The following is an 18,905-nucleotide window of genomic DNA, read 5'->3' as shown; positions in this document are numbered from 1 at the left end:
GGTTTACCCAACACTGCTAGTGTTGTATGCTGAGGGTGTGAGAGAAAGGGGTACAGAGAGTCCTTCATAGCTTACTTCTGTCCATATGTTTCCATTAAGAGACTCCGTTTCAACTTCAAGTATCTGAGCAATGGGTTCTCGAATTACACCAACTGCTTTAGGTGACTCCTTATCCCCAGATTCATCACAAAGGCTAGATCTGCCAGAGACAAAAATAGCAGCAGAGTTAACTTACACTTATTTCACATGCATTGTTAGTACTTTTTACCATTTTGGAATTCCAGTGTGGCAAGTGCAACATTTCAGCCTTAAGACATCCAGTCTTATTACCGCCAAGTTACTTCATTTATTTTCCTGTGCTTTTGAGTAAATATCAGCTTTTCAGACTTTGTCAAAAGTGGTACAACTAACTTGTGTAACGTGAAGATGGAAATTAATGCTGCTTTGTTGTATGAATAGAGCACAGAGTTCCTTACCTCTAGCTTATTTTTCCAACCATCTTATGTGCAGTCATATACAGCATGAGATAGCAACAAGGGAGATTAAAGTCAGGACAGAATTTGGACAAATGTCAAAGTGCTTCCTTATAGATGCCTAAATATGCACTTAGTCTCTCTCACCTACTTTAGAGAACCCTTCGTTGGCAATCTCACTGTCACACAGAAAGCATAACTATGAGCTCTCATCTTTGTTGGATTGACTTTACACAGAGATTTCCACAACTTCCACACTAGCCGTAACCCAGCTTCCTTCACTGCCCATAGCAAGACAGGGAGCAGAACAAATTTCCGAGAACAACCATGTTGATGGCCCATTGCATCTCGTTCTTTCACAACAGAGTTGGGTCTCAGCATGATTGCCAGCTCAATCCATTGGGAAAGAAGAAAAGCAGGGCATTCAGGAATCCATTGGATTCCTGAGAAAATGCTGTTGTTAGTTCACACTTCACTAGGAAATGGTGTGATGATGGCAAAGGTAATTCACACAGTTCCAGAGCATTGCAAACATACAGCTTCTCCTATTTTCATCAGCAGATTTTTATAATCCAGGTAAAAAGAAATAATGTCCTCCAGACATCAAGATCATGGGCCATCTCCCTATTATTAATTAAATTGGTTATGCTTAGAGGAGAAAGCTGGTATTCAAGTCCACATTAGGTTAGAATGTAGATACTACCCTTGTTGGTTCCTAAAAGGCTTACCAAGGATTTTCTCTTAAGAAAATCACAGCTTGCCCTCCGCTTGAAAGGCTTCGCCATCAATTAATATAGTACCAAAAATAGATTTCAATGGAATTGAAGCTATGATGGAATTTCCTCAATAAGGGATTAGCAAATAAAGAAAATGTCCCATTGTTTGTCTGGCCGAAACTACACAGAGGTAAACTTTCAAGGAGAAGGATAATCCCTTGTCCTTGTAAGTAAAGCAGGAAGTCAAAACTAGGCTCCAAATTAGGCACTGGAGTAGAATGCATTTTACCAGGCCACTAACTGTGTTTGTCTAGCTTAATTGAGTCATGAATCCTATGTGGTTTGCTACAGTTTAGAAGGATGGATCACTTTTGAAAAAGCAGTTGTTAGGTACTACAGTAGGCTGCCAGATGCAGGCATCTCATCATCACAGTACAGGATCTTGCCTCCGTGTTGGATTATTCTCTCCTCTTTGATAGGTGGAGCAGCTGAATAAACCAAGGCTGATGTGGCCAAAATAGTACAAGCAATATGCACACAGCACTCTCTACTGCCCACTTCTGTACTCTCTGGTCCATTTCTGTCAAACCTTTGTAATCAGTGGACTGCAATGGCACAGGAGTCTTCCAGTATTTTGAGACCAGTTACTGGCCCAGATCCTTGATTCTTAAAGTGGTAGCATGAAGCATGACCCATGGAATTCCCATGCATGCAAATAGTAGGGATGGTGTCAAGAGTTATGAAAGACATGAAAGACATGGTGTCTCTACTTCACCATTGCTGAGTGTCCTTGATTCTCCCAGTGATCCACAGCAGCCTCCTAGCTAGCAGCACTCTCAAGAACATGTTGTGCTGTCTCTGCACTCAAGAAAACGGGGTCATATTGATTCCTGAGGCCCTAGGAGTGGTATAGTATAATACCCCGGTTCTGGTGGTTTAGCACCCATAGCACTAGAAGTTGAGACAGCATTTTGTTTCAATGTGGTTATCAGTTCACCAGAAACATCATTTCCTTATAGAAAGTTGCCAACACTAAATGTTGATCCAAAAACTAGGAGAGGAAAGGTTTCAACCTTCTCAGACCCAGGAATTTCTTGCTGCCCCACAGTGGGTAAGGAGGGGAAGGAGCAGAAAGTCTATAAGCAAGCCTTTGAAAAATGTGTTTAATCTGCAAGAAGGACAGCATTGTGAGGCTCTTGGAAGCTTGACTCTAGAATCTTTGTGTGTTAAGGGTTGCTAATGCATACCCCCCAAATGTGGGGATACAGACATAAACAGACACAAAACAGAAGGGTTATAATTGCCTTCTCCAATGGCTGTGCTAGCTTGGACTGATGGAAATTGTAGTACAAAGTAGCTGGAGTGCACTGTATTGAAGAAGGCTGGCTGGCCTATAAGCATCATTAAAGATGAGAATAATTGGCATTCTACCCTTCACCACAATATTGTATATAAAAGTACTAAGACATTTCTATACAATATTGTGAAGGATGCAAGAAAAATTACTATGCCGTAATACTACAGAAACTACATTTTTCACAAACAAGGAAGCTTCTTGATATTGTCAAGAGCTGAAATAAGGGATGTAGGCTTCGTCTTTTTAAAGCAAAAACACATTTTAAAGCTGCTGTGAAACAACAGATGTGATAGAAGTTAACGTCTGCTCAAGCCCTTGCAACCAAAGGAACTCAACTGTTTTAGTTACCGTACATGAAGCAAAAATACATGTGCTTGGGTGTGTGTGTGTGTGTGCACATGCATGCACACACCAAGAGGGACTAATAGAAGGAATCATACCCATACATTTCCTAGAGCTTCTTCGACTAGAAAACTGATTTAACACAGAAGTCCAGTCACTCAGTGAATCCATAGTATAAACAACTTCCACAAAGGACACCCAAAAGATGAAGTTCCCTTCTCTTCCCACGAAACCTGAGCAGATAAAGTAGATCTTGCACTTGAGCTGCTAAATGTATACATGATCTTATTAGGTAAGCGTCAGCCCCAAGACAAGTAAAAATAGCACCTTCGAAAAGGAATATGCTAAATCCTTGGAAACACCTTCCATTGGATATTTAGCATCATACTTCCACACATTCCTTTTCAGTTTGCCCATGCAAGTTGCCAAAAGGCCTCTACCCCTGTAGCAGAAAAACATGGAAGCCAGTTAACATTTACATGCTCTTTACCCTATGCAACACCTTCACGTAGCAGTGCCACTGCTGCATGGTTTGCACTAATAGTTCCTGATATACTTTGGCATCCAACCGGCAACGCGTGTGTTGCTACTGCTACTGCTTGAACACGCAAGCCAGCATCACCGCGGATACAACCTTTTCATCAATCTAAGCAGGCAAGTGGTAATATCTAAACTAGCTCGGAATTAGAAGATACAACCTTTTCATCAATCTAAGCAGGCAAGTGGTAATATCTAAACTAGCTCGGAATTAGAAGGGCAAAATAGAAGTTATACTTGCTTTATATCTGTATAGGAAGAGGATCGTGCCGAAAAATGAAAACACCACTAATAAGCAAAACTCTATGTGCATTCAATAGTAGCCTTTCAAATGACTTGTATACAATGGGATGCCAATAATATGTACCTTCCTTTGTGGTAATCTGCAACATATTCTTACCTTGACTGTCCATTCTCCTCTGATGAAGAATAAATGTTTTCCATCTCTTCCGTGTTCAAGCCCAGCTCAGAGCCATAGCTTTGCTGTACAAGCTGCCAGAATTCTTGCTTGGTCAGTTTCTGGAAAACACAAAACAAAAAATTAAGTACGCTTGGTCGGTAACCACAGTAGATGGCTTGTCTTTTAAAGTTATATCCTATTTAAGCAGAGGTAACAAATGCTCTTATTCACTTAAAATAATCCCAGTTGCTAGTAATGTTCAATCTATGATCCACAGTATATCTAGCTGCATTTCTAAATAAAAATGTGAAACAGAGCTTTCGTTCTAACACCCATTTTCAACTCTAACAGAAAACTAACAATACAAACCCATCATTATAGATTAATTATCTTTAAGATAGTACACTCTCGGTACTTTTCCATATGGCTATTGGGATCCAAGACCACTATAGTCTTTGCCCCCTCCCACCCCAATTCCTGAATTATTTTTTTAAAACTCCTCCAAGTCGTTTTAACTGCTGTGAACAGCTGCATCCTCTCAGCTGACATTAGTTGTACAACAATACCACAATCCCCTCTTAGCCAGCTGTCTACAGGTCAAGTGGCTTCTTCACTCAACTGCTGAAGAGGCCCCAAGCATAGTGACAACAGAAAAATAGCATGTGAACCAAAGCAATGTAGAGTTACCCAACTCAAACACAGGAGTCAAAGATAGCTCACTACGTTAACCAAAAAAATCAGATCCTATGTTCATCATGAATTAACCATCACTGAACTGTTTTCTCGTTTGTCTCCTCTCTTGCCAGAACATATTCACAAACCTGCCTTGAAATGATGTACTAAGATTACATGTTTAATGTTAAAGCAGGATGCACAGGGTGGTATAAAACTCACTAAAGCATATGTACGCTTGCCATTTGTACCTAACTACTGACAAAATTCAGAAGCATTAAAAAACTTTTCAAATATGCTTTCTCCTAGCCTAGGAGAAATAGAAGATTTCCTCCATCTCACTGAGATGTGACACAATAGCCAGAAATGACCAGAAATGGTTTTTTTTCCTGATAGCCAGAAGGCCTTTATTGGCCTATGGAATATACAGTGGTGCCTCGGGTTAAGAACTCGTTCTGGAGGTCCGTTCTTAACCTGAAACTGTTCTTAACCTGAGGTACCACTTGAGCTAATGGGGCCTCCCATTGCCACTGCGCCACCGCACGATTTCTGTTCTCATCCTAAAGCAAAGTTCTTAACCCGAAGCACTATTTCTGGGTTAGTGGAGTCTGTAACCTGAAGCACCTGTAACCTGAAGCGTCTGTAACCCAAGGTACCACTGTGGTACCAATCAGAATTTGGAAGACGACACCTCTCGGAGTTAAGGGAATAGTCTGAAAGCACATGATGCGACAACCTTTTTGAAGTTAAGTACGCCATGGGCTCTGGTCAGGATGAAAATTGGAGACTGCCTACAATCTATATGTAAGCTACTTTCAGTTTCATTATGGAATAGCAGCAGGTTATAAATGTAATAAATAAGAAGAGTTGCAGAGAAACAGTTTGGAGCTAGGATTTGCATTTTAAATGGAGAGAAGATCTCTCTCTCTCTCTCTCTCTCTCTCTCTCACACTCACACACACACACACACACACACACACACAATCTGGAGGTGCAGGGTCCCTCTCTGACACTTGGATACAGGTTGAGCAGACTAGCTGCCTGTCACAGCCTTGTATTTTCTACCAGTATTCTCTGCTTGTTATATTTGTAAATAAATGACAAAAGGTGTCAAAAGTCTATAATGAACTCATTCAAAATACATCAGAAACTAAACTCTGTAACACAGCCAATACCAAACATTCCAGAATTTCTAAATTCAGATGTTAGCAGAGGAGGCAAGCAGCACGCGGCCTATGCTTTCTTCCCCTTTTTCGCCATTATTTTTTCATCCCTCTTTGCCCGTATTTGTTTATATGACCTTGAGTGTGGGCCAGTTGACATTTCACGTGGCGGTCACATTTACTGTGGTAAATAACTGAAACACCGAATGGCCTGTTCGCACAAAACAGTCTAAGCAAAATTATGATTTAGCTATGGCTTATGCTGTGCTACTGGGCCCAATTCAAAATGTTAGTCCTAGCATACATAGTCCCAAGGTAGTGAGGTATGTCTGTCTCTCTCATTAACTTTTAGGAAGAATCTAAAAACATTTCTGTTTACTTAGGCATTTGGTGGCTGAAAGATCTTTTCCTGGCAATACTGGAATTACTGAGTGAGTTCTTGGGGTTTTTTTAGAAGTTTTAAACTATTTTTAGAAAATTGTTTTTAAACGGCTTTTAAAATTTTAGCTGTATTCTAAGTTTCATAAAAACAACAGCAGCAATCTTGAGAAACCTGAGAGCTCTGAGTTTCCCACTGTAGGTGCTGCCCTGTGCGAATTGTAACCAATGAATTCATACATTTTCCATTTCAGCTATTAAAAGAATTGCCATTTCTATAAATATGCTTCTCAAAATGTGGAGGAAATGAGATTTTAAAAATAATTATACTTGTCTTCTCTGTACTTGCATTGTTGAGAAGAACTGATATGCCATTCAAATGAACTTTGGCCCTCCAAGAAGGCAAGACAGCTACTGTACAATCAAGGGTCTTTCGCAGTCAAAGTACAGGCAGCTGGTTTTGAAGATAAGTAAACTGAGAGAATCTCAGATGAATGACCAACCATACTGTTTTGTGCTCCCCACTTCCTCAAGCAGCAAAAAGCTCCAGGGGCACAGCAAAAGAATTTAGCCTCCTTTGGACATGGGAAATTTAGTGACAGATACAACAGAGTGCATCTGCTCACATGGGAGGGTTCTTAAGTCCTTCACCCAGCCGCAGCCTCCCCACTCCTCATGCCCCATCAAGACCCTTTTGCTAACATAAAGCGGCGGGTCTCAGATTTCCCAAGACAGCTTATCCCAGTTTTATCCCCTCATACCACATCAATGTACAACATTGATGAGGCCTCCTCTGAAACGACTAAATGGAGCTGAAGTGAGAAGGGCATGGAAACGTACTGTTCCATGCATAGAATTCAGAGTAGTAATAGCACTAGGATTGGCTTTCTAATATTTGATTTTATTTACAACAGGAGTGGGGAACCTCCTGTGGCCCCCCAGATGTTGCTGGACTCCAACTCCCACTGGTCATCCTGGCTGGAGCTGGTAGGAGCTGCCCCAATACATCTGGAGGATTGCAAATCCCCTGACCCTGATTTACAAATATACAGGCATTGCTTCAGCAGACAGCAAGTCCCTAAAGAACTATTTGTGCATGCTTCACCAAGCTCTCCCTCTACCTGGCTTTATTCAAATTGTGTGGGGCTTTTACCTCCCACCCCCAGAAACACACCCCTTGTGCACAGCACTGGTCATAGATGCCACCATTGTAAATGAATTGGCCATTCAGGAAATAGCTACACCCATTAAAGGAATATTAAGGTTCTCCCCCCCCTAAATCCCAACTCCAATCAGGCGATATACCCACTAACAGGAATCAGACAAGCAAACTCATGTTTATGCTCCAACTATACTGTGTAACTCATTCACCACGAGAACTCCAGCTTTCCTAATGAATTAATGGTAGCTATTTGCCATTCATATGAAGCCAGTAGAAAATATTTGCTCAAGCATGCCACGTAAGTCAGAATGTATGGCAGAAAACTTTCCGTCAAATAATATATTCACAAGTTACCAATACACACAAAATGCTCCCTCGGGAGAATACAGATTTAAGACTAGTAGGTTTCTCACGCAAGACTTAACCCACTCTCCCTGCATCATTCACCTGCAACCTGCCGCACGAAAAGAAAATGAAACCTTACATTTGCAGTTCCATAATGTAGGCAACTTCATAGTGGCATTCAGGAAACTGGACACATCTTCGGGGGAAAGTTGGCAGAGAGCACTTCAACAACCTCCCGTAGGTTTAAAATCATTGCATAATATTCAGGATTTCCTGAAGTGCCGAAGAACCCTCTCATGGCCACATGGCTTACAAGCTGGTCCAGGCTATACAAGTAGAACGTAATAAAAAGGAAGATCACTGCCCCCACCCCCCCGTAGACAAATGCCTCCGCAATATAGTGGCAAACAACCTGGAGTGATCAAGAGGTCATGAAGAAAAGCGCTGGAGAGAAAGAGCTGCATTTATGTAACTTCCTACTATAGGCACTTTGCAAGCTGCTGAAAAATGGGCAGGTCTGTTTTCAGAACTGGAAGTGGGACGTGCTTTGCTCCTGCTCAGTTCCTGGGGCCCTCCCACTAAGAAAACAGGTAAGCAGGTTATAGGAAAACATACGGCTCAGGATTCCTAAGAATCTATCGAGTAGGTTCCTCCCCACCACAGAACACCTGGATAGACAGGAAAACAGATGTGGTTACCCGGCTTTTGAGAGAATTTATCTTCTGCTCCTCATGCACAATTCATTTAAAAATGCCTTAAGTCTCTAACACTATCTCAGGGGAGCTGCCTTCAAGGCTGCTTAGTACACTAATGCTGCTATTAGTTCCACTCAAAGCCGGTCAAGCCACAGTTTGCTGCAGGGAAAGAACACGGACAGCATTCCTGGGCAGAGCTTCCTTATCAGGTTTCTCTTTAACCCTTTCACTAACATGCACATACATTAGGGGGGCGGGGAGTGCAGGCTATAAATAGAGAGGGCAAATCACACTTGACTAGAAGGTCCAGAAGGCCCAGCCACTTCTGAAAAAGCAAACCGGTACCAGCCCTTCCAGAGTAGACCAGTCAGCACTGACAAGGCACCCTTTGCCATGTCTGCCCCTCAACTTACCTTCCTTTCTAGGCTGGCGAAGCAGCTGCTGTGATTAAAGATTCACACTGCTTATGATTTTATTACATGATAATTTAATAATAACACAGCATTTGCTGTGAAACTCTTTATCTTCCAGAAAACTGCAGATTCCGGAATGTGAAACGCTGTACAGGACATCATGAATAAACTGAAGCTCAATCCAGACAAGACTGAGGCACTGTTAGTGGGCAGTTCCCTAGACCAGATGGAGGGCAGGTTGCCTGCTCTTCATGGGGTAACACTCCCCCTGAAGGACCGGGAACATAGCTTGCTTTGGATACTTCTGGGTCCTTTGCTGTTGCTTGTGGCTCAGAAAGCTTCAGCGGTGCAGAGTGCCTTCTATCAGCTTTGGCTAGTGGCCTAGCCATGTCCCTATCTGAGCAGGGATAGCCTACTTCTGTCATTATGCTCTGGTAAACTCTAGGTTAGAGATGACCACAACACATTATACATAGGGTTGCCTCTGAAGATGGTTCAGAATTCAGCAGCTAAGGCAAGACAGTTCAAGCATATGACACCAATCCTGGCCAGACTGCACTGGCTACCAATTAGTTTCTGGGCCCAGTTCTATGTGCTGGTTTTGACCTATAAAGCTTTAAATGGATCTGGACTGCAATACCTCAAGGGCCGCCTCTCTCCATATGAACTGACCTGGACCCTTCTTTGTGTGCCTTCTTTTTTGTGTGCCTCCTCCACACCACAAGAGGTCTGGAGGGCAGCAACATGAGAACAGGCCTTTTCTACAGCAGCTCCCTGTTTATGGAATTTTCTCCTCAGGGGGGGGTTTGGCCTGCGTCTTCATTATACACCTTCAGGCGCCAGGCAAAAACAGTTCCTCTTCAGCCAGCCTTTGGCTGATTACTATCTTAGAGGCCTTTCAAATGTTACATACCTTGAGGCACCACACAAAAACATTCCCTTTCTCCCAGGCCTTTGGCTAATTAAACAATCTATGGCTTTTTAAACTGGAGGTGGGGAGAGATAATTGTTTTTGTTTGTTACTGTGTTATGAATTTTTGTGTTTTTAAATTGTAAGCTGCCCCGTGATTCTCGGATGAAGAGAGGTATAGAATGTAATAAATAAATAAATAGTTTATTAAATTTGTATTGATAAAAGCAATCATTGATATATATGCCTTCCACCCACAATAAGTAGAGGTGTGTGTCTGCCTGCCTGCCTGCCTGCCTGCTAACAACCAATCTCCCTGGACACATTTTACTTCGCTTGCTATGAAAGGAATTCCTTTTGTTGATGTTTCTTAAGTGTATAGCCCTTATGGTTGTGAGAAGATACCTTCAGCCTTCAAAAATGTGAATCTAGCATTAAAATACCTCTGCAGTTGCATATGCAACCCCACAGGCATGAGCTATCTTTTGCTAAGAATGTAAGAGCCCTGATGCTCTTACCAAACACCTGATGCTGAACCAAAACAACGACCTCCCTAGTCCAGCATCTTGTTTCTCACACTGGCAACCTTATGCCTATTGCTTTACAGCACCTGGTATTAAAAGGAATGCTGTCTAATCCTGTTGTGTCAGTTCTCTTCAGTTTCTCTAACCAAAACACTAAAGCTGCCCAGTAGTCGGGAGGGGGGGGGAATCCCCTCAATCACAGGAAGATGAACAAGAAACACCTAAAAATATCCAACAGCTGTAAAAAAAAAGAAGAATACAGTGGTACCTCAGGTTAAGTACTTAATTCGTTCCAGGGGTCCGTTCTTCACCTGAAACTGTTCTTAACCTGAAGCACCACTTTAGCTAATGGGGCCTCCTGCTGCTGCCGTGCCGCCGGAGCACAATTTATGTTCTCATCCTGAAGCAAAGTTCTTAACCCGAGGTAATATTTCTGGATTAGCGGAGTCTGTAACCTGAAGTGTTTGTAATCTCAAGCATATGTAACCCGAGGTACCACTGTACATGGAAAACCTACAATAGGATAATCTAGGTAGACGAAAACACACACAAAGTACCTAATTCCCAGTGTATTTCAAACACAAGAGAAGAGCTGCTTCACAAACAAGACAGTGGATCTGTTCACCAATTCAAGAGAGCTATCTTTTCTCCTAAATATAATTCTCAGACCCTTACCAAATGGGTAAGCAGATTCAGTTTAGGGTTTGGATGACACATTAAACTGTGGCTAATCAAAAGCAAGCAATAGCTTTCCCTCTTCTCGTTGCCATGTTACACTGACAAGTATGGAAACACAAGGCTTGGTGCAGCTCCTTCTCATCCCACTAAGCTCAAGTTAATATGATGTTTGAATGTGGCCACTGTGTTTGAATTCTCTCCTATATTAAAAAAATAATAATCCCTGAACAAACTAGTACGCTTAAGAGAAGCTTAGATGTTTGGGTTTTATTTTGTTTTTACGTGAGAGAGAATATTTCAACATGTCATCTTACACCTGCTACTTGAAACGGCCTATTTTATGGAAGTAGTGTGCCATGTGGCATTTCTGAACAAGTTTAGAACTGCAGTTTAAGTCTTTCTAAGAATATTTTTAGAATAAACCAAAACCTGTTTAAGGATTCAATTCAGTTTTTAAAATAAAGATGCCTAAATCCCTCACGTGGAAACTATTACATTTGGTAACAGGTAAGTCCAGGGGCCATGCATGGTTCTGAGGCCTCAGGACTCTTTCTAGGCCACATCACCTCAGCAGCCCTAACTCTGCAGCCTCCTTGGGTGCTTTTGTCTGTCCTTGCTTTCCTGGAGGAGACATGTATGCATAGAAACCTCTGACCTTTAGTGTTTGGGTGTGTGCACAGAAACCATGGCTGGAATGCAGCCTACTGTATGGTGCAGGGATGGGGAACCTGTGGCCACTAGGTTGTTATTGGAATCCCAACAGCCCCGGCCAGCCCCAGCCAGGATGATGGGAGATGAAGTCCAGCAACATATGGAGGGTCACAGGTTCTACATCCCTGCTAAGAGTCACATGATCTAATGCTCTACCTGTTTTGGCCTCTGGCTTAACCCACAGCTGACATGTGGCCCACAACAGGTTGCCCATGAGGGGAATACAATGCCCAGGCTGAAAAGGATTTCCTATCCCTTCTTTTCATATCCTTATAGATTACAATATGCTTTTGTTATGACTTTTTTTGTGTGTGACTAAGATCTCTCCACATCCCAAAGGAGAACTACATCAGGCCTCATGCCAAACCTTGGTAGGCATTATGTGAGCACACAGTTCAGAGCCTTGGGCTTACACTGCCCTCACGTGCCCTCGTGTGAAGGCAATTCACTCTCTAATGAAACCTGATCTGATGCAAAAAGTAATGCAACATAAGGCTCTCAAGAACCTACAAGCACCAAAGACCACCTGTCCAAAAAATTACCTTCCTTCTCTCCAACCCTGTTATATAGTGGACATGTTTAACTTCCATTTATGCTATTTCCCCATGACATCCTGTTTTTCTAGCTCTTATCTATGAACCAAATATCACCAAGAAGGCCAGAGCGCTAGGCAGGGTACCTACCCCAGCTATCATCTCAGGATTGACTTTACTGCCTGCCACAAGTATAGACTTCTTCTTGTGACAAATCTTGCGCTGAATGTTTTTTAAAATTAACATCTAGTCACCTTTACTGTTCTAAACCACACCAATCTTGCACACAAGCACCCTTATGCACTTGATATCCAGTGCTAATTTTTTAAGAATGCATAACTTAACAAATGCAAGTCTTTTAGAGTGCAAAGGCAAACAACTAGCAATATATGTTAGATTTCAAGCATTTTAAAAAATGGCCAGTGCAGACGTTTCCCAAGCATATCAAAGCTTACCTTCTCCAACAACGAATTCTGCCACAATCTAAAGATATTGAGGTAGCTTCTGTCTCTGGCACTGAATGAAGTAAAGAAAAACTGCAAAGAAAAATGACAATCATGTACAATTTGTAAAATGATCTGAATGTTGCATATCCTCATCCCAAGGAAAATACATGGAACTAAGGCTACATGATTTCAGTTGTTTTTGTTTCCATTAATAAGGCTGTCCCCATCCGGGTGGATTTCAGAGGACAACTTAACACACATCTGTTCACACAAACATTTGGGGGAGGTCCGTTATTGAGAAAGACTATTTCTGACGCTGTTGCTGAGCTGTTTTGATTGGCATAATACATTTTTAAATTGTGCTTAAATTAATTACTTACTTCACCAAACCTTTATTAGGCATTTATCATCATAAAACTTAATAAAACAGCCATGTAAAATATATAATGACAAAGATTTTCATTGGGATTTCTTCCCACTAAATAATGCCATTCACCACTCTAAGAGATACTATTGACAAACACTCAGCCACCCTTGCAGTTACTTCCATGTTAACGTCAGACAGATAGAATCTGATATTTTCACTGTGCCATGGTGTTAGACTACCCAAAAAGGGGGATAGCGCGTGTTTGTGTAGCTGGTTGTACAATGGACAGTAGAAAGGGATATGTTCTACAGTGTCCAGCACATTCAAAGAACATCCACAATGTCTATCATTTTTGGGGATGTTTAAATATCTGCCCTTGACAAAAGCTGAGGGGGAAACGTTCAGTCGGGTTAACATAAAGGCCTGCTTTGGACTGGAATTATTAATTTTGAGATATAAGTGACCCTCTTATCTGTTGTATTTAAACCATAGAACTTGAGGGAGCAAATTTTATTTACAGCTGACTCAATGTTTAGTTTTTCGATGTCCCTTAATCTGGTTTGAATATTGCGATAAATATATTGCTCACTTGAATTATACAAGGGTTCCAAGTCAATACCAATATATCTGATTTTGCTATGTAAGAGTTGGAATCCTCTGGATTTATAAGAGTCCTTAAGTAAGTCAGAGAGCAGACTCAATGGTTGCCAATGGAAATGGCAATGCAACCAGTATTTTATAGGGCTATCCCACACCCATTATTCCATCATGTGTATACCTAGTTCTTCACACATTGTCTCATACTTGATTGAACTTGGGAGCCCCAGGATATGTCTCAAGAAACTTGAGCATATTTTATCTAAATAACTATTATATGCTTGTATCCATATTGGGATCCTAAAAAGTAGCTGGGATGACACTTTAGCTTGAAAAATGTGTGTATTTTAAATTGTTTTATGGTTTTATTGTGTGTGCTCATCACCCAGATATTACAGGATGAGCAGTATGTTTATAAATATAATAACAAAATAAAATGTTTACATTGAGATGCTATACAAATCTAATCAGAAATAAGTCCCACTAAGCTCAACAGGGTTTACTGCCACATAGGTCATCAGGGCACATGGGGCACTACCCCAGCAACTCCAGATAGCCCCCACTTATACTGAGTCCAGGGGGTGGCACTGGCTGTCACCTTCTTCTTCCTTCGTCTCAGTGTTGCCAATGTAGAACTCAGCCAGGTAGAGAATGGAGGTGAAACTAGATGAGCAGGGGGGCAAATCAGGAGGTAGCAGCAAACTGATCAGGAGGATGCAAGAGGGATGCAGATGACAGCAGACCCACCCACCTCAGAAAAGAATGCATTTGCAATCCTGACATTCCCACAAAGCAAGGAAGTCCTGCAAGTGAGCTTGCCATGCCTTGTCTTTAAAAGCATGGCTTATGGCGTGTGGAAGCAATTGGGGCATCATCGTTTACAGCCAGTTCTTAGCATCTTGTCTGATTCCTGAACTCCTGAACTGTATGTCTGCTGCCAAGCTGGTACTGTTGCATGCTTGAATAAATATCTCTTTTTTTCTTCCTTACACATAAGAATCTCTGTCTGTGTGTGCTGGGAAGGAGCCAGGACAGTTCAGCATTTTTTAAGAAAAAGAGTAAAGAATAAATGAAAGAGCATCACACCTTCTCCCCTTCAGTTGCTATCTGGATGGCATTTGGGATGAGCCGAGCTGTCTTCTCTTTTGTCATGAAGGTGATATCCTTCAAGGCGATAGAAATCTGAAGTTCAAGAACACACATGAAGTAAAACAATGTAAGACCTCAGACGAAAGCTATAAAGACATAGTATGTAAAACATTGGTTTTCAGACTTGCTATCCCCAAGGAACCTTTTCTATATCAACTTGTCTGCAGCAGAACCTTCTAGGTGTGGCAGAGAATAAAAAAATAAAAAGTGGGGTGCAGATCACTTTAGGAAAGTAAGGGCTAGCCCAAGACATTTTGCCACCTGAGTCAAAGGAGGGTCCCTCCCCACCCCATGTCCAGAAGCCCGTCAAACTGGCAGTTAAATATCACTTCAACATTGGCAATGGGACAGCATCTATCACCACACTTGAGGAAGAGCAAGGCCACCTCAGCCAGCCACCTCACTTTGCCTAATGGTAGGTCAATCCCAATTTTGCTGCCCGAGGTCATTGTCTCACTATGCCTGATGGTAGGGTTAGTCCTGAGGAGTCGTTGCAGGCACATGCACACACACACACACACACACAGGCCTTACTGTGGTCTCCCATCGGAAGATGTTGCTGTGGAAACAGAGCCAGTTTTCAGAAAGATACAGGCGTCCTTGAAGGAGGATATCTTTCTGGAGAGCACAGGCATAATCTAAAAAGGGAAATGATAAAAGAGTGTATCTTTTTAACAGAGCTCAGCTAAATTCATGATTTAGCTTATCAGCAATGTTGTGCTCCTAAGGAACTTCAAGCAGCTTTAAGTATCTTGTGGGTGGTTGTTGAAATGAAGGACATTTTCTTCATTTGTCAGAGGGATACCTGAAACATTTCATATTCTGAGCAGCTTCAGAAAAAAAAAACATTTTAAAGAACAGCATACAACTATTTTAAGATGTGAGGAAAATTAACATGTGCTTCATTCCTCAGTAAACCTACATGCTTGGCAAAACTTCAAAAACAGGTTGAGGAAAAAAGGCATGTCTGTGCTGGAAAAGGGCTATCCTTGAAACTTAAATGCATCTGAAGTGATGTATCTGACCCTGCTCTTTGACAGAATGGTCATCAGGTTAAGCCTAATGTTGTCTGCTCATAGTCTGGATGCCCACGGACTTACATAATTTAAAAGGTGAGCTCACTGTGGAAGTGCATTTGCCAGGTTTTATTTAGGTATATCATCTTCTCTCCCATAATGAGTTGAGCAGAAACTGGTTCTGCCAGTTTGCAACAAAAGATAGACTGGAAACTGGTGACATCATTACTTCCAGAACCAGTTTTTCCAAGGTTACACACTTGAGGGCCAAACTGCTCCTAATGTTATATGTGTGAATGCAGTTAATGTGTCCTCTTTTATTTTTAATAGCAGCTGCCGGGAGGGGCAGGAATGAAACTCTGTTACATCCTTTCCCTCCATTCCCATGGTCCTGGTGTCAGACACAGACACACGTAAGTTACTGTAGGCCCCAGGAGGGAAACAGCCATTAATACTGGCATTACTAATGACAAATTCCCTCCTGGAGAAAACAGCAGCTTTGAGGTATGGACATTTTTCGCAGGGATCATGACATGAAGACAGAAGAGAATAAAACTTAAAACTGAAACCCTGCAAAGCACATATTCTGCTACCAGCTCTGGCCCTCCCTCAAGATACCAAGATTTACCCAGTTCTAAAAAGATTCCTCCTGTTACAGGCAGATTAACCCAATTCCAAACTCTAGATCTGCTGGGATGAGCCAGGTTTGGAATAGGCAGATTTCCAGCTGAGTCAGGGCTCAGCTGGGCCTACATCAGCTGAAATTCTTCAGCCTTGCTCAAATGAAGGTATGCCATCTTAAGTCATCCATCCCAACTCAGTCAATCCCCCACCAATAGGTCCAGTCGTGACTGACTATGGGGTCGGGGCGCTCATCTCGCTTTATTGGCCGAGGGAGCTGGCGTTTGTCCACATACAGCTTCCAGGTCATGTGGCCAGCATGACTAAGCTGCTTCTGGCGAACCAGAGAAGCACACAGAAACTATGTTTACCTTCCCGCTGGAGCAGTACCTATTTATCTACTTGCACTTTGACATGCTTTCAAACTGCTAGGTTGGCAGGAGCGGGGACCAAGCAATAGTTCATCCCGTCACGGGGATTCAAACCGCTGACCTTCTGATCGGCAAGTCCTAGGCTCTGTGGTTTAACCCACAGCGCCACCCGCGTCAGTCAGGGATTAGCCAAGGCTAAAAAGAGCCATTCTGGGAGAGAGGCAGGGGGAGACCCATTGTCTTTTTTCTAGAAAAACAAGTACCAGTACCCAGCTTGAAGTTGTTACAGTAAGTGTCATACTTTTAAAAAGAGGTGCCGGTACTGTGTGCCCTTGAGTACTTCCTGAAGGGAAAAGCACTGGGGAGATTTACCCCATTGCAAACTCTGTTCAGCTCGGTCACCCACAGGAAGTGACACTAGCAAAAAAGGGTGATGTAAGTCAAATTCTATTTTAAAGGCTTGTTTTCCCTCTGCCAGGCTCAGGCCACCTCAGCCATCAGTAGCCCCTGTCCTTCAGGGGGTAAGTTACACAGGTATAATATACCCCAGCATAAAGCAAGCTTGCTTCTTGCAGCTCAGATTGCCCTCCCCATTTTACAAATTGCTCAGACTTCACACAGCACTTGAGCCCTAAAAGTGGAATCTTATGAATAAATCTGCATCAGTATCTACTGCTAACCAAAACCCACACATTTTTACCACCACCTGTTCCAAAATAAAGTGCCTCCGTATCACTGGAACATCTGAACAGATAAAACAAAAACTTTCAGGGATTAGGACTCAAAGACTGTTTTAATAATTTGAGCCTCTCCATCAAATACACTAGCTGTGAGTGGGACAGGCTTTCTCCCTATGCAGACAGTGCTTCTCTCATTGAGGAATAATTATTTCCAAACACTATGCATTCTAATTTATTTATCTACAGTATGTTAAAAGCTTCTATACTGCTTCTCAAGGCCAAATTGCCTAACAAATCAGTTTACAAATCAATAAGCATATAGAAACGAAGCACTATAAACATTGAAAGCCAATTACCGTACATCCAAAAACAGAATACAAAACTAGCGCAGAGCAAGCAGTCCTTTTAATTCAGCATCAAAAGTTGACCTCAAAAGGGCATGATTTAAAAGGGGGGGGGGTGCTGTTTAAAAGTTGTTAAAGACCTGCCTAACATCACTCAGAGCAGAATTCCAAAACTGGGAGACCGCCGCAGAAAAGGCAGTGTTCTATGTGCTTGCAAGCCTAATAGTTTTTACAATAGGGCTGCCATATGCCCGGATTTTCCTGGACATCACTGGGATTTCAAAGGTAGAGATGACATCCTTGGGAATTTCCAAAATGTGGTGCTTTGTTAACAACTTTGGGTTTCCCTAAAAAAACCTGTTTTTTTTCTTTTTGAAATATGGCAACCCTATTTCACAGGAACCTCTGAGTAGTATGAGGGTATGAGTAGGTTAATGTGTGTGCATGCAGTCCATAATATAACCTGGCCCCAACCATTTAGGACTTTAATGTCATCACCAGCACTTTGAATTGGGCCCAGAAGCACACTGGTAACCAGCGCAATTGGCTAAGTATATGTTTAACACGATCTGACCTCCTGGCCCCAGTAGCTAGACAGCTGCATTCTGTATCAGTTGTAACTTCTGAACTATCATCAAATGCAACCCTATGTAGAAAGCTTCAGAGTAGTCTAGCCTGGCAATCTCTAGTGCATGGATAATTGTGGCACAGCCCAACGTCTCTTAATAGGTTCACGACAAACAAACTGAAGCTGATAAGAAGCAGCTTCAGCCCCCACACTCTGGGGCTGCACACCCAAACTGCAAACTTGGTCTTACAGGGCGAGTGCAATTCCATCAAGGATTGGTTGAACACCTCCATCTAGGGTAATCTGCTTTCCTATTCACAGCATATCTGTTTTAGCTGGCTTAAGCTTCAACTTTTAGGAGTAAGAAGGAAGGCTTCAAGGACAGAGAGCGTGGTGTCATTGAGAACTGTGCTTTCAGCCTTCTTTTCAGATTAAGAACTAGCTCTCCTCCCATTCTTTATTCTTTAAAAGGTTTTGCTCCTTTTTTTATCATATGTAATAGCTCCTGACTTCGCGTCACATACTGGAGAACAACAGTTGATACTGCTGTAGGGTGCAATACAGCAAAGCTTTAAGGTCAGAGTAGGAAACATTTTAATGTTCCTTTGAATACAATACTATGACTTTGCACTGTCCTTGACTAGCCAAACTTGCATTCAGTGCAGCCCATGCCTAATCCGGCTGTTTACTCTTCAAATTCAGAATGGTTGTCATATGGAAAGTATGCCTCACACAAA

At 42.1% G+C, this 18,905-nt stretch overlaps 1 protein-coding gene across 4 annotated transcripts in view; it reads right to left on the bottom strand.

Moving 5' to 3' along the window:
- Positions 1 to 18,905, bottom strand: part of GRAMD1C (GRAM domain containing 1C) — a 61,679-nt gene that overhangs the window by 20,436 nt on the left and 22,338 nt on the right. For all 4 annotated transcript variants that reach the window (XM_083609136.1, XM_083609135.1, XM_083609138.1 and 1 more), the window contains exons 4-8: positions 15,103 to 15,206; positions 14,506 to 14,601; positions 12,465 to 12,545; positions 3,826 to 3,944; positions 76 to 199 (exon numbers count right to left, since the gene is read on the bottom strand). In XM_083609136.1, the coding sequence (XP_083465262.1) occupies positions 76 to 199; positions 3,826 to 3,944; positions 12,465 to 12,545; positions 14,506 to 14,601; positions 15,103 to 15,206 (524 nt within the window). The remainder of the gene's footprint in view (positions 1 to 75; positions 200 to 3,825; positions 3,945 to 12,464; positions 12,546 to 14,505; positions 14,602 to 15,102; positions 15,207 to 18,905) is intronic.

Source organism: Podarcis filfolensis, assembly GCF_964270895.1.
Source record: "Podarcis filfolensis genome assembly, chromosome: 4".
Lineage (NCBI taxonomy): Eukaryota > Metazoa > Chordata > Lepidosauria > Squamata > Lacertidae > Podarcis > Podarcis filfolensis.
Note: the sequence above shows the minus strand (reverse complement) of the source record. Positions and strands in the feature narration are given on the sequence as shown.